At 41.0% G+C, this 16,366-nt stretch overlaps 1 protein-coding gene across 1 annotated transcript; it reads right to left on the bottom strand.

The window, feature by feature from the left end:
- Window positions 1-1,275: 1,275 nt before the first annotated feature.
- TMEM43 (transmembrane protein 43) lies at window positions 1,276-16,268 on the bottom strand. Its single transcript, XM_052776423.1, has 12 exons — window positions 16,130-16,268; window positions 15,218-15,367; window positions 14,022-14,156; window positions 13,206-13,300; window positions 11,242-11,291; window positions 8,882-8,951; window positions 6,981-7,051; window positions 6,694-6,815; window positions 5,998-6,072; window positions 5,815-5,916; window positions 4,157-4,274; window positions 1,276-3,184 (listed from the first exon to the last, which is right to left on the bottom strand). Exons 1-12 carry the CDS (start codon window positions 16,139-16,141, stop codon window positions 2,982-2,984), a joined length of 1,203 nt encoding a protein of 400 aa, XP_052632383.1. The 5' UTR covers window positions 16,142-16,268; the 3' UTR covers window positions 1,276-2,981.
- Between the last annotated feature and the right edge of the window lie 98 nt (window positions 16,269-16,366).

Raw genomic sequence — 16,366 nt, 5'->3', positions numbered from 1 at the left:
TTCCCTGGAGGGACTTTCACACAAGGATAAGAACACACTGTAGTATTTCCAGAAGTCGCAAATCAGATCCCAGGATATCCCAGAGCTGGCTGCTTGTGAATTGTTTTAATGTTAAGGATCTTCATTCTGAGTTTTTAGGTTTTGCTACCAAATTCTGAATAAATATCAACCTCAGTTGGAGACTTGGGGAGTAGATATAACCTGTATATAAATAAGGCTTCAAGAAAAATTCTGAATCTTGCATGAACTGGTAAAACTGCAGAGGGCACAGAGGACGTAGTTCCTTCTGTGTTCGTCATTGCGCTCATAGGCAGGATACACCCAGAGACAAGCGCTTTGAATGTGTGGGCACATGTCCAGCTCCTGCTGATACTGGTAATTTTTCATCAGCTTAAAATGGGAGCTGGTAGCAGCTGTACCAAAGCGACTCTGCACTTCCTAACTTGGGACGCTGGGCGCAGATACACGACGTTATGAGTGTAATGACTATTTATAGTCAGCGGGGAAAGAGACAATAACATCTTCAGGTGGCAGAATCCTACCCCTCAGCTCCATAGGCAGCCAGCTCTCCTAACGTAAGCATGCAACAGATGAAAGAGTAAATTTACTGTAAGGGAGACCGAAGCAGAAAGGGAAGATGATTGACAGATGAGGTACATGTTCTGTCAGATTTTGGTAAGGAAGCAAGAGAAATACTGCTTCAGTTGTTTCTATAGAAATGTTGTGTACGTGCAATGAAAGCGAGCCTTGGCTCCACCACCACACCTGGCCCGGGAAACAAGTTCCTGTCTGTGAAAGGAGTCTTACTTTATTTTGTGTCAATCCTGTGCACACACTAGCATGTAAGACAAAAGTATTTTCAGCTGTCGAATGCATAGGTAAACCCCCAGTCTCTTTAAAAATACAAAAGGCTGTATCCAGTAAGGCTGAACCATCATATTTTTCAAATAATCTTAATGGAGGCAAGGAAGTTACTATTACTTCAGTAGTCAGTAATGGAGAGTAAAACCCCTGTAGGCTGGAATCAGCCTTTCATCACACAGAAGTATACAGACCAGATAAATCGCAGCTGTTCTGTTACTAGGATCTCGCTTCCCAAAATGGAGAAATATTTGCAGGATAAACAAAACCCAGCTGTGCATTTATCTCAACCAACAATAGAAAACTAGTTCATGTGGAACCTACAAACTAATCCCTTGTGTACCTGGACACTATTCCTGGACATGAAATGTGCAATACTTAAATGTAATAAAAAAAGAAGCCTACAGACCAACCTTTTGAAAATTGTATTTTATTAAATATACAAAAGCTCAGCAGTTCTGTAGAAAATTGTATCTTCATCTCTAATACCATAATGCTGGTTAGTTTCCTGCATCATTGGTAAAACAGCAGTCCAACACCTGTTTTTCTCCCTAGTGGAGTGCAATTCTTTATTCATGGAGCAAAAGTTGGTGTTAGTGAGCAGCAGGAAGACTGCGCAGTATCGCTAACGCATGTCAGCTGCATGGATGAGACCACTTGCACTTCCTATAATCTTTCACTCACTACTACTGCTTTTACCAGCAGAACCAAGCCATGAGACTGAATTGACAGCATTCAAATACCACAAGAATGAAAAGAATTAAGGCTAATAAAGTAGCTACTACTTCTCAAAAAATTTAACTCGGATCTCTCTTTCAGTACCACTTGTAGCAAACGTTTGCTTCTATGTATGTTCAAGTTAAGTTCCTTTGGTATGGGGAAGACCCCTGATGGTCATAGCTGGATTTCTTAAATGAAGACATTATTTTTGTACTTACAGAAAAAAAAAACCACACTGTAGTGTAGGGAGGGCACATCTGGAAGCCAGACTTTAGCTAGATGGAGAGAGACTTAAAAACAGTACGAGATAGTCTCTAATCTCAAGTACTGGTTACAGCAGAAATACGTAAACATGAGCCATCACAACACTAAAAGAAGGCATTCCTCTAACAATATAAAGCTGAAAATTTAGGCTACTAAAGTCTATGAACTATAATCAGGCAAAAATGTTTTCATTATTTAATTTCACAGAGTACGTTCATTGTCCTTACTAAGTGAAATTCAAGAAAGAAACAGTATACACAGCAAAAAAAAACCCAAATAAAGAATATACATTCAACTGTAAAAATTAGTTTTGTTTCGAGGCAGCAGGTTTTATTTTTAAAGGTTAGTGACCTCTGAGTATCCCCTTAAGTAAGTGCAATTTGAAGTTAAATTTTTGAAATAGTTATGCAATGGTATAGTCCACGCTACCATTTTGGATGCTTAACCACGAACAACTTCAGAGATTTTTAAAAAGTTGGGGGAAATCAATGCTTTCTGACAAATCTGCCCTACCTCAGAGCACTGCTAACCTGGCCACTCTTATTTCAAGTTACTTTGAAACTCAGTCCAAAAGCATACATTTTACCTAAGTATTGTGTGAAATTTGACTAAGTTGTGTTTTTCCTTTGAACACATACACTTCCAAATGCATCAGCCAAAGAAGGGTGCGTGACTGTGTATATAAGAAAAGGCAGCAGAGGGAGGGTTTGTCAGAGGCAGGTACACACACGTATTTCCTAAGGATATCTAATCACAGTCCATGTGATGAAGCTGGCACTTTCTCCATAATACACAAGATGCCCCACCTGCCAGCGAGCACTTGCCAGTTCTCACATCAGGGGGAATTAGTAAGTGGTCAGAGGTACAAATCTGCTTGTTCACTAACTTATCATCAGTACGGACACTCCAAAATGCTTTATCCCAAAGTCGATGTCACTGACTTCCTATAAACAGCATCCTGTAGTCATATTCTTCATGGATAACATGTATCAACTACCACATTCAAGCCCCCTCCCCAACTCTTGGTGCACCCTGCTGAACTGTGATATGCTGTAAGCATTCTGCAGTAACCGGGACAGAAATGCACTTGAGAAGTTTCTAACCAGCATTCAGCGCAAAACTCAACCACCTCCTCCTCACTGCTGCTTCTTTGGTGGAACACGAGATTTCGCAACCACGATTGGAACTACAGAGAGCAACCCGATCAGCAAAGCCCAGAGCGGGCGGTAGAAGAGCCAGCCAATGGAGATGGTCAGGAGTGACAGCGAACTGGCTACGCAGAAGGCAAATGCTTTTAATCCAATGTTAACCAGATCTCTCACAACAGGAAACCAGTCCACTGCAGAAAGAATTAAACAAGGGATCGAGATGATGGTTTAAAAGGAAGTCTTATTCACGCCTAGGATTTGCACACTAATCATTGCAATCAAAAGACAGACTCAAATTATTTATCAAGAGCACTGGATAAGGCATTTCAGCAGAGTATCCTCAAGGCATTTGATAATTAAGGAACAGCTAAACATCTAAGAGAATGCTATCCTCATCTCTTCAGACAGGAAGTAATTAAAATTAAGTCTGAAGTCTTGTCCAAGGCTTGAGAGGCAGAGCAGACTGATAGCCTTGCAGCTATGGAACAAGTCTAGGGCAACTGATAAAATATGCTAGCATAAAAATTAATCTCTGGCAACAATAAATCTTGCAGTAGCATGTATATGGATAAATAAATAAGAAAAAAGAAGAGATCGCAGCTACAAAGCAAACAATAGCTTTGATGTCTGGAGTTTATACAAGTTTGAGGCACTGTCCTGCTTTTCTGTAAGTTTTTATTCCAACATTTTTCTATGTTAAAAGGATAAACAAAAACTTTCTTTGCTGTCTGTTCACAGTAGTGTAGAATAACCAGATAACAAAGATATGTTACTATACAACTAGTAATTAAGACCTGTTAGGGGGGACCACTTGTGTATGGGTGTAGAAAGTAATTGGATTGCAGCACCTTGAGTTAGACTTGAAAGAACCAGCCCAACATGTGCTTCAGCTTCTGATTTTGGTAAGCACTGGGCTGGGATCTTCTGAGACTGGCAATAGATATTTGCATAATTTCTTTTAATGTTCACAAAGCAGCCATCTGGTTCTGGGATCCTGTTTACCTGCAATTGCCTACAGTGACTTTCAGATCAAATCCAATCTGAGTTCAAACCAGATTCCTCCTGACCTCCAAATTAATGAATTGCATATGTGAGCAAGAGAGGACTCTCTAGGGATTATGATCCTATTTCTAAATCATTTTACATTTCTGTAAAAAACTTACCCAAAGTGTAAAAGATTCGGGTCATTAGGCTGATGCCTACAAACATTGTCAGCCAACCTGCTGCACGGAGGGCCCAGGTCTTCATGGTGTTACTCTCATGCTCTTTCTGAAACACTTCCTGAAAGCAAACACCATTACATGCAGCCTGTTTCTCAGTTTCTTTCAAGATCCTCTTGATTCCAATGTATTATAAGCAAATCACAGCCAACAGCATTTTAGGAGTACAAATTCTCTTGTAGAAGATGCATTGCAGCTCATTCTGCAGGGCCTTTTTGCACAGTATCACAGCCCACTACAATGGATTTCAAAGTGCAGCACAAGGGAAACCAGCATTTTTCTAAATTAAGACAGCTAAACAAGAACCGTTCAACACACTATAACCACAGGCAGAAAGCACACAGTTTTTGCTGCAAATGGATACATTCAACATTACTGTGGAAAATAAAATACTAATAAGTAAATGTAATAAAGGAGGAACAATCTGACTTCACTATGTTTGGAGGAAGAGAGAAAAGGCAACAATATCCAATAATGGCTGAGGGAAAGGTATATGAAAGAAAGCAAGCAGTATGAAGGGAAGAAAAGATAAAAGGTATGTGTGTATTTCATCAGGCAAAGCAAAGCATCTATTTGCAAGAAGTTGCAAGAATTCTGAGTAAGATTTTTTCAAAATGGGTTGTGTGCCCCTCTGGCTCTATAAAACATACACATGAAGATGGCTAAGACATAATAAAGCACTTAATGTGAAAAGACGTGTATGACTGATTGATTACTTGTACATACAAGTACTCTATGAATTATTCATTTGTAGTGAGTTAATATGCAATGAACTAAAATTCTATCTAATGAAGATACAGAGCTCACAGCAGAGAGCTGACTCTACTGCTACTCTCTTTCTACTCAAAACAAAAGCCTTTTTAACTACTTTTGGGAGCTCCTATAAATTGTTGACATCTGGGATTTTTGCAGCAGGGCATGAAACAATCATTAATGGAAACAAACCTACTAAAAGGAGTAAATGAATCACCAAATTGCTGGAGCATGCAGGATTTATTGGAGCATAATGCTCTGCCTCAAGGTTCTTTCTCAGCCAGAATAGCAATAAACATTTCAAACAAGCCTAAACTCCTGTTATTAGAGGCTGAAGAGAGGATAGCTCCTACGGTTTGTTTAATTAAAGCCTGATTTTTACTGTTTTTACATACGACCTTTTCAAAAGCATGTACTTGCATGCGTAAGTGGCAAACTACCAAAGAGCAAATAAAAGCAAAATGAGAAGGCACAGAAACAGCCTTTGAAGCAAAGGATGTTCAGCAGCAACAGAAGGGGATTTTAAAAAGATAAATATATAGCTACTTTAGCCACAGTTCCTTTTTAAAATTAAAAAAAACCATCAGGAATAACTATAGCCAAATTATAGCCCACTGCTAGTGGGCGAAGCATGGCATTTTGCTGCAACGCAAAGAACGTGCAGAAACCTGGAACGCAAACACAGGCTATAACGCGTTGTCCTAGAAAAAGGAGAGAGAAAAGCCAATGTTTACACCAAGTATCTTCTCCTCTACAGCAGGTCTGAAGAAGAATGAGCTTACTCCCCTGCTGTTTCTGCACTACCATCTCCAGTTTTACCCCTTCACTAGTACAGTGTGGTATCTCACCTCCACAGAGAGTTCCCCACGGTACAGAATCTGCAGGACATCTCCAGACTTGGTATGATATGGAACCAGTTGATCACCTCGCTGGCGAGCAATCACAGTCACCTTGGAAGAACGGGAAAAATTTCTACTGGTTACTGAGTTGGGAACAGAGTTTTCAAAATACAGAAACAGCTGAAGACTCACCTTATCAGCAGAGCCCAAATAGGGGTCATCTCCACTCAGACCTGCATAGAAGAATGAGACACGAAGGTCTCCTACCTATGAAACAAGAGAATATTGGAAGTCAAGAAAGATTTCTTTACAAAGGAGAATCACAGGAAAGACAACTCTGCACGGGAACACCTTTTATGTATCAACACTTTTTCTGAATGTTTGTGTCAAGCCAGAGGACATCCAGAATGATTTCCAAGCTGTACTTTTTTCAGGCCTAGTTGAGAGCCGAAACAGGATAGCTCTAATGCTGTTTTGCAATACCCCCTCTGATGTAGCTGCAGGAGCACATTAACAGCAATGAGAACCTATGTTCATCCTTTGTCATTTCATCTTTTGGCAGAGGGGGGCAGGCAGCACAAGCTGACAACAATCTATTTCATCGTACTCCATTCAGTACAGCAAGGCAGAGGTAGAACCCACCTCCCAGCACCATCCCGTGTCTTTCCATTTAAAAGCATGGCAGACTCAAGAAAACAGAAGACAAAGAAGCAGGATCAGAAGCTTCCTGCAACAGAAGCACTCATGCTGAAGGACTGTACTAAGGGTGTCATCCTATGTGATGGTCTGCACTCCAATTTCTACATATTTAAATAGAAATGGGACATGCCCTAACTTTCTTTCTCACATAATAGTAATCACTGCTTTGGTTTATCTTTCTCATCTTACTTCTGGACGCCTGGGGTTCTCGCTGTGGTAAAAGTAATCTCCTCCTCGGGTAACATCAGCATGTGGATCCTCAAGGTTTGACAAGCTCAACTGCTTGAAGTCATCAATTTTATCCACAAGACCTAAGCAGAATAAAGAATCAAGCTCAGGTCCAGTGTCTAACTTGGAACAGCCAATTTGCTGGCTAGCTTCCTGATTATCACTTGAAATGACCACCACTGTGGAAAGAACCAAAGTCCACTGCTGATGCAACAGCAGACACAAAGCCAGTACAAAGTAATCCTTACCCTTGGAAAGAACAAAGCTGCCAACCTGGACGTTAGGAGAAACAGCAGTGAAAGACTCCACAGCCATGGCACTGAGGAACAGAGAGAGTCCCTGATTAGTCCCAAAATTATGATCAAACTCTTGATTTGCAGTATGTAATATACAGCACATAAAAGGTACCATGTCAAACGTCAGGAGAAACTCAAAGAGCTAAATGGCTGTCATGACGTGAAAAAAAAATCCATCAAGAAACTGTGTCCAGACTTCATAATGTTGGAGCCATTAAAATAAGTTAAGACAAGATACGACTGTCTCACCCCCTGGCCTGACCTTCCATTCACACCGTAGGATTTCACTAGTTTTTTCTGTACTGAACCTATAGTGGGCTGAAATGGAGTTCAGCTCTCAGGAAGCTGTTCAGCGCTGATATAGAGGTTTTGAGTGACAATGAATTAATCTCGTTCCTAGATGAATTCCTGCAACATTTAGCTACACTCATAAATGCACTTTATTTCTAGCCTGAATGTATCTAGCTTCTGCTGTCAACTGCTAGGTCTTACCTGCTAAATTAAGAAACCTAGATCATAAACCTTCTCCATATAAAGGTAATTCTACATCATGGCCAAGTTAATTAAATTCCAAACTCAGGAATCCTTTACTTACAGACTTTACTTCATTCTCATAAGTAGTACTACTAAAATCTCCTTGGCAGTAAACAACAGATTTTATTCTCACAAATGTCTAAGTCACATAAAAAGATAAAAGATGGATGGACAGAAAGAAGACGACATGTAGTATACACTTAAAATAGAGTCTCATTAATGCTAGGCATCAATTCTAAAGTTCGGCATGTCTGCATACACTGTGCTGTCTCACACAAGGATCCACCACAGTTATGTTCAGTCTCCTGGGTTTGTACCAATACACTTAGATGAAGTGTTCTTAGCTGCAGGACTTTTTAAATTATGTACTGCAATAGCACTAAATCAAAAATGTTTCTTAATCTCAGTTGGAGATTTGCATTTATTGGAGAAGGCTTGGAGAATTTTCATTAACAAAAAAAGGTGCATGGGGAGGAGAGACAAAGCAGGTATGTTATCTGTGCATGCTTTTTTCTATCGTCTCTCATCTAAACAAGTCTGCTAGTTGGGACTTACAATCAAAAACACATAGATCTTTGCTTTCCTTCCTTAAGTAGTACTTCCCAATAAAGGGCAGTGTATTTGCATGAGCCCACAGAACCAAAACAAAGTTCTGGATATTTTGCAAAGTTCAAACTTTTATTGAAATCCTGGTCCTACTATCTCTCCGGACGTATTTTTCACTCACACATAATGTTTTTTGCCAGATGGCATCCTGCATCCTAAGGAACCAAGCAGGTGCTGTAAGAATGACAAGCAAGCTAAAACTTAGCATTAAAAATGGCACATTGTAGTGTAACTAAAATGCTGCAGATGAGATATATATAAATTATATATGGGCAATTGCCACAAATAAGCCTGTGAGCTCATGCATGCTAGCTTAGAAAAAGCAGCACGCAAGTGGTATGAAAAGCTCATGGGATGTCTGCTATTCTAACCTTGTACTTATAATAGGAGAAGAAATTAGTAATAGACTGCACTAACAGACAGTAAAAGTCAGAAAGAAACCCATTCAAGTTCTGCTACATGGAGACCACATGGTCCAGAGGTAATATAATAATAGCCTGATGTCCAGCCATTACTAATGGATAGCTTAATTCTGGTTCCACCAGGCAGCTTTGAACTGCTCTCTAATTCCTCTATGCCTTAGTTCTCCCAACTACCAAAAGACCAACAGCTTCCACCCACTTCACTGTGTCATGAAGACTAGTCACTTAGCTCTGATCTTTGATCAGATAAAGTGACAGAATCTAGAGGGACTGTGCCAGGTGGTAAATTACCTAGGGTTTTTGTGTCCAATTTCTCGATCAAAGTTTCTGCTGTTCACAACTTCCGATTTCCACTCAGTATCTAAAGAAAATGATATGAAGGTTGAGGAGAAGACAGGAAGAATTGCCACTCAGATCTTAGTTACTGAAGATACCTCTCAATCAATTAATCAGTTCTAAGTTACACTCCTAGTAACACTGTTTACATCAAGGTATGTATGTGATAGTCTGTACTGATACTTAAATCCATCCTCCTAGCATATTAACAAGGAATGGCAGGATTAGGAAAAAAAAGGATTTCAGGGGTAAAATTGTAACTCAACTTTGCACAGTGGGAGCTTTGCTGTTGGCATCTTCCATGATCAGGCTTTGATTCCTGGCTCCACTCTTTGGGAATAATCTGATTTTGTGAGGAAAGGCTGCGAGCTCCGCTGGAACTAGCAGATTTCAGTGTAGTCAAGCAACAGATAGAGGTGTTACCTGTATGTGCCACTGTCAAAAATGCATAATGCTGCCTTTGTTCGGGCCACAGCAGCCTTCCCACATCCCGAGAACAGACCCCAGTAGGCTCCTTATAACTCCTACAAAACTAGAGTCCCTTTTTTGAGCAGCTTCCATATTAAATATAGCTTGCTGTACTTCCATGAAGGTGTAGAGAAGAAGGAAAGGGAGTTTGGTTAAACAGTGGAGTAGGTACCATTGAAAGGGATATTCTGGTGTATTGGGAACATGGCAAGATTCTGGTAGTGGTGGGGTGCTGCAGGGGTGGTCTCTGTGGCAAGAGGTCAGAGACTGCCCTGTGTTGGGTGTTGCTGGCTCCATATTGAACCCACTGCAGGCCACAGCTGAGCCCATCAGTGAAGTCTGGGGCACTTCTGTGAAAAGATTTTTAAGAAAGGGCAGAAAACACCAAATGGGGAAGGGAGGGAACAAAAAGGAGTAAGAAACAACAGAGACAACACCAAAAAACAGAGGAGGAGGAGGAGGAGGAGGTGCTCCACAGCAGAGCAGATATTCACTGCAGCATGGGAAGAGTCCATGCTGGAGCAGAGCAAAAGTGTGAAAAGGAAAGTGGCAGAGAGAAACCACTACATACTGACTGTAAACCTACCCCCACCCCCTGCACTGCTTGCTTCCCCACTAAGGGGAGTGAGTGTAACCTGTGGTGATAACAAGGGCGGGGGGCAAGGGGAGAGTAGTCCGGACTGAAGTTGAGCCTGGGAAAGGGTGAGAGCAAATGCGTTTTGCCAACACCCTAATCAGTAATTAAATATGTATTTTAGTTGACAATAAATTAAGTTAATTTTGCCCAAATTGAGTCTGTTTGAGCCACAATGGTAATTGGTAAGAATCTCCCTATCTTTATTTCAACCCACAAGCTCTCTCATTCCTGTTCTTCCCACTCTCTTCCCCAGTCCCACTGAGGAGGAGAGTAAGCAAGCAGCTGTGTGGGCCCTTGGCTGCCAGCCAAGGCTAACCCACCACATCTAATAATACAGAGACTTTTACTGGACAGAATCCATCAATCTTGAGAGGGCAGCTTTTTTTTTTAATGGCATTTCTTTTTGTTCCCTGCCACTGTAAGGCTGTTTTTCACAGCTCACAACCACTAGCTTTGCTCCTTATGTATCTCCGTGCTGCAGTGTCCCATGCTTCACTGACCTGGGGTATTTTTATGATCACACCCAGAAACTGCTGCACACCCACGTTACACATCCATGTGCTTTAATCAGAGATAAATGAAGTGCAGAGACCAATCTCCAGATATACGATGACTCAGAGTATTTTTCTGCCACTGGGTAGATCAGAATAATGCTCTCAGTTCTGCTCCTGCCAAAAAAGCATTTGGCAAGAGCCACAGCGCACATCAGAAGGTGCTGGTGGTTTTCATTAACTGGTATCAACACCTAAACAGATTCTCAACAGGCTGTCTTACAGGCTGGAGCTACACTGTTGTTCCCTTCTCTTCTGCTCATGCCTGACATATGCCCAATTACTCCACTTCTGAAGAGTAATCTCAGGCATAGCTTTGAACACACTCCCATTTCTGCCCATCTGCTGTCACCGAGGAAATTATGGGCCCTAACTCCAGAGCATCCTGTCCCTAGATGCTGCTCTGAACCTCTAGGAGTTCCAAGACAAGACTTTCTGTAGTAGTTGCTTGCTAACAGCACACCTCCTTTCACCTCAGTTACCTCAAGGAAGGGAGGTCCTACCATTTGTTTAGGAAACAGAATTTTTGCTTATTTCTTCACATTCCTTTCTTTCCCAACAAGAAAATACAGGGTTTACAACAAATATCAAAATACACACACATAAAAGTCCAAAGTTACATACATAAAAGAAAAGGGACTTTCTGTAGATCAACTTACTGTATGAATACTTTGTCTCTTTCTTAATCTCACCATTCTCTTCATATTCACTGCAGAGAAAAGGAGTGGGATGAGAACCAAAACAGTGCACACACACCCCTGGCTCAGGGCAGAATATACTTTACAAATGAAATGCACAGACAGCTCACTGGCAGCACAAACTTGTAAAGATAAGTAACTCTTCTCCGAACTACCTATTCTGAACACATAGATTCTCTGTACAAGGAGAAAACTACACACAAACGCTGAACAGCCACAACCCTTTTATTCCCATGTTGCCAACAAGGAGGTGTTGACTACATCGATGTGGAACAACTAGTATTAAAGACAGTAAGACAAGCTGACCTAAATCAACAACCCGTTTACAGATGTTGCACCATAAGCATGTTAAAACTGAGAAGTTATTTTTCACACCTTCACTACCTCTGACATTTTTTTTCGTATGACACAGAAGACAGTTGGAACGTGAGTTCTGTGGAGTCAGACCTACACAGTAGCTAATAACTTTTATACTACTGTCAGCGGAATTATTAATAACAACAGAAATGTTTTTCCCCTTCTCCTTGCAACTATTAGCAGAGTAGCTAACATTTCATTACAGTGTTGTAAATCCCCTTGAAAAGGTACCTAGACTGCAATATTGTCTATTATAAACTAATCTGAGTGTCTCTCAAGCAAATAAAATTTGCGGTTTACTTTCACAGCTAGAAATTAATGATGGCTTTTGATTATTAAGGATAAGGGGTAGCAGAGTCTTCTAATAATCGAGAAATCATGTCTTGGTTTAATTGAGCACTTCAATTTGCACATGTATAAAGTACCAAAGAAATGAAGAGATTTCCCTCATAGTCAAGAGCCAAAAAGTGTCAAGTGTCCACAAGTCTGAGAAAAGAATCTGACTTCTAGATTCAATTGGATACAATAGGGTTTTTTAATTGCTTTGAAATACTCTAGTGTATGTTAGGCTGGAGGTATCAACCAGGCAGTTTTTGGGTCAATGGGTTTATCAGAGTTTATTTTGGGTCTCATAATTGAAATTGTTGGGTTCACTTACTTTTCTAACAAAAGTTAAGACCCCTTTGGGAGATTTAAAAAAAAACAGCCAACCAACAAAAAAACCCAACAAGTAAATCATTGTCATTGTGGAAGAAAGGAAGATAGTCAAGGGAAAATATGATGAAGTTTCCAGATTCAGCAACAATCTTTTTGTATTTCCTTTTTGAGGACAGGGAAAAAAATTGGCTTGAGGGTCCATGATTAAGTTTTAGAGAATGGCAGCAGGAAAGGCTTAGCATATGCAGGGAAAAAGAGGATTATGAAGTTTTATTTGAAAAAATTCAGAACCAAGTATTTTGAGACAGTGATTTTGATTCTGCTAATCAACTAGCAGGCAGGGAGTATTATGGGGGTGGAGTTACAGAAATCCTGATGGGCAGAAAGTACATCAATAAAAAAAAGAAGCTTTAGGAATATTAGAAAGGATAGAAATCAACTAAGTCTTTGGGGAAAAGATGAGTGTCTTCTATTTTTTTTCTTCTTTTTCATAAACTGGTAAAGATCTTTGAATTCTGTTGACAACACACATGACAGAAAATAGATCAATAGGCTCCGAGGTGGCCCAGCACCAGACAACAATAATGAAAACAAAAAATGACAGCTGTAGCATGGAGGCCAAGAAACCCCCTATGAAGTTATACAAAATCAGGAAGTGGAAACTTTTGATAAAAGGCCTTGGATGTTACCCAAATTTTATCAGATGCAAATTCTGCAACATCTACAAGACCTGACATCTCCAATGAAATTAAAGTGATGCTCTAAAAAAACCCCAAGATCTCTAGAATTCTCCTGCTGTAAAGACTTGTTGGTTTTTTTTTCTTTGGGGGTGGGGAGAGAAAAAAATATGTGATGGGATCCTGTTAATACAACAGCTTTATGAACACCTTTTAAAGATTTCTTTTACTTACATTGACTCTTCATATTCAACCCATTGGTACATTTCCACGTTACGCTTAAGTTTGACAGCCTGGATGGAGAGCCCATAGCTGGGATCAAACAAAGGCTATTTAAAAAAATAAAATACAAGTCAGTATAAAAGCCGTTACCTCACAAACTCAAAACATTGTACTTTTATTATCAAACCCATTTACATACCTCACTGTACATAGTACTATGTCACACACAGTTGAATATAGAATAACTGTTATGAAAGACAAAAAGTAGCATCTCTTTACATCACTGATAAATCTGACCTGAGGAATCATCACCAAAAATTATTGCCATAGTGAATAATAAAACCAGAAATGCTGGCTAATGGTATGCAGGCTGAAGTGTTTAAACCAGGGGGAGGTTTTATTTTACTGGAAGCTACTGTGCTGTGTTACCTTCTGCAGTGCAGACTGACCACGGAAAACGACATCGTTACCGAAAAGTCAGAACTTGCAGAGCCTCTGTACTGCAAAAGCCTAAAAACTTTACAATATCATGAATACACAACAGGTTCTCTATACAAAGAGGAATTGAAATTATCCACCAAAGGCAGTGGGAAGGTAAACATAGCTAGAGGTAGCGTGTTGCTTGGGAGTAGGGAGACCAAGGCTGTACAGCATCTCCCCGATTCTGGGCCAAGAACCAAAGCTTGGGTGGTAGCTGGCAATGCTTACAGAGTAGGAAAGAAGCTGTATGTCTTCTCCCTGGATATCAAACACAATTTTAACTGGCAAAGACTTTTCCTTCCCTCCAAGCTCAAAATACTCCTATCTTCAAGATACTATTTTATTTACCTTAGATGTAGTCAGAGCACCAGCTAAATGCACCAATCTCCCTTCATTCTGCTGAGACACACTGTGGATGCTATCAAGAGGGATCACAAGAGAAAGTCCCTCATCAAGAGATTTAGCTGTCCTTAAAGCTCGTCCCTGCAATCAAGAAAAGCAAAATCAAGTTGTGGAGAATCAATGGTACAGCAGTATTTTGTAAAAAATGTTAGCAGACAAGCATTCTGAAGACCACAAGGAATGCTTGTATATTCAGCCTCAAGTCATATTCTTGAAACACGCTTGTACTTCTACGCTCTTTCTCTGTCAGACTGAGTTTGGGGCAGTACTTCTTATTCATGCAGCATGACCATTAACATTGAATAAGCTCCTCAAACACACATAGATTATTCCTACAAGGGTCTAAAATTATTGCTTTTCATCTCTTACCTTGTCCGTTGTTCATGAATAACTGCAAAAATTATGCCAGTTATGGTCCTTTTTCCATAGACCCATACAACTACATGGCAGAAGCTTTCCTTACCTTACCATCATGTTACAGTGTGTTTTTTCCTGCAAAGTCACCAAAACTGGGAGTAGTTCTCTTTCCTCTTGTAGAGGTATAAAAGGTAGTCTTAGGTGAAAATTCACAGAATTCTGCTCCCCCACTCCTAAACTGCCAAAAGCATGTATGTTTGCAACAGCAGGGTGTTAGGATTCCCTGCTTACTTTAATTATTTTTTCAATCTAAACCCAAGACATAAAACAACACTGAGAATAATTAACGCCCTCAATTTTGCAACATGGAGTATGAATTCCTTTAATGCAATTATAACAACACTAGAAGTGAGGACCCTATATTATCCCAAGAAAGAGAGAAGACTGGAACATAGCTGGGTTACACAACCCTCCTTCAATAATACTACAGCCTGTTTCTGCATCAGCTCACAAGTTTTGAATCTTATCTCTCATCACACACTGCCACTGTCTCTGTTAAACTCAGTTCTACAGAAATACTATCTGTGGCCCTGTGACTTCACTCTTCTGTTATATCCCAAGCATAAGCACTAGGCTCTCCAGACATAATGTCCTCTTCTCATGGATGAAGTAATAAAGCTTTAACATGACCATTTGATTAAGCCTATAAATGCAAAACTAGTTGAATGTCACCTCAACTGTGACATTTTAAAGCTATGTGTGAACACTGACAGTATTTCACTTACTTCATTGGTAAAAAGAAGGTAGAAAGACAGAAGAAATGTCACAAGTCCCATCAACATGCCTCCAGAAGTCTCACTGAGCCTCTCCAGGAACCCTGGTTTGGACTCACTTGTGATTTTAACATGTTCTTTTCTGCTGCCAGTATCAGAGAACTGTTGGAGATAAACCAAAAATGCAATATTTGTGTGAAAGGGGAAGGCATTCTGTTTCAAAATCAGTCTTTCAGCTTTGTTAATACTGCTGCTTCACAGAGTAGCACCTCTTGCCTTTGACCAAAACTTTCCCACACTTATTAAATGCCTCATCACACTTTTGATACCAGAAATACGGACAATAAATAAAACTCAAGCCTGATGGAAAAAACAATTTCTATGATAGTGGTTCAACATGTTCCTTCAAGCTTTCTTCAGTCTGTCTCTAGGTTCCCTATTTGGTGTCCACACCCCGCATTCAGGCCATGACAAATTGGGTAATACTCCTGAATTCCAGAGCAGCTAAAACATAGCTATAAATAACAAGTTACATTTTACCTCACCAGTGGAAAAGTGCCTGCATACTGTAAAATAATTGCATCTTGGGCAACAAAAAGAGATAGCTTAAAACAAAATTGCTATTGCTGTCCTAGCCAGCACCACATTAAAGCATAAAAGCCCAGGGGTTTATCTGTATGTACACTAACTGCGGGGAACAACGAAGAACCAGCTTTAGCACACGTAGCCAAGAGAGGAGGCGAGGCTTCTCTTTTGCTCATCCCGAGATGCCAGGCGGGATGTGACAGCGGACCCTCCGCTGCACAGGGCCCCTCGCCTCAGACAGGCCACCCCGGGGGAGCGGCCGGAGCGGGAACGAGCCGACCCGGGGAACCGCCACACGCAGCGCAGAGCAACGGCAGGACCGGCCCGAACAGCACTTACATTCCTCGACATCTTGAGCCTCTCGCCCTCGCCAGGTACCACCCCGGAGAGGCCGCAAGAGCCACGCACCGACAGCCGCCCGCAGCCGCGCCCTCCTCCTCCTCCGGGCTCACCCGGCCCTCCCGCCTCTGAGCCGCTCCCCGCCTGCGGCGCTGCCGCAATGCATGCCGGGACGCGTAGTTCCCGCCTGGGCACTGAGGCCCTCCCCGCCGGCCGCGGGGCAGCCTGGGAGTTGTA

Source organism: Harpia harpyja, chromosome Z, assembly GCF_026419915.1.
Source record: "Harpia harpyja isolate bHarHar1 chromosome Z, bHarHar1 primary haplotype, whole genome shotgun sequence".
NCBI classification, from domain to species: Eukaryota; Metazoa; Chordata; class Aves; order Accipitriformes; family Accipitridae; genus Harpia; species Harpia harpyja.
The sequence above is the reverse complement of the archived record's forward strand: the minus strand, read 5'-3'. Positions and strand labels throughout refer to the sequence as shown.

Coding starts and splice junctions, on each gene's coding strand:
- TMEM43 (XM_052776423.1), bottom strand. Junction 13,301..14,021: donor GTGCTCTGACTACATCTAAG/GTAAATAAAATA, acceptor TTTTTTAAATAG/CCTTTGTTTGATCCCAGCTA. Junction 6,073..6,693: donor AGAACCCCAGGCGTCCAGAA/GTAAGATGAGAA, acceptor CTTGTTTCATAG/GTAGGAGACCTTCGTGTCTC.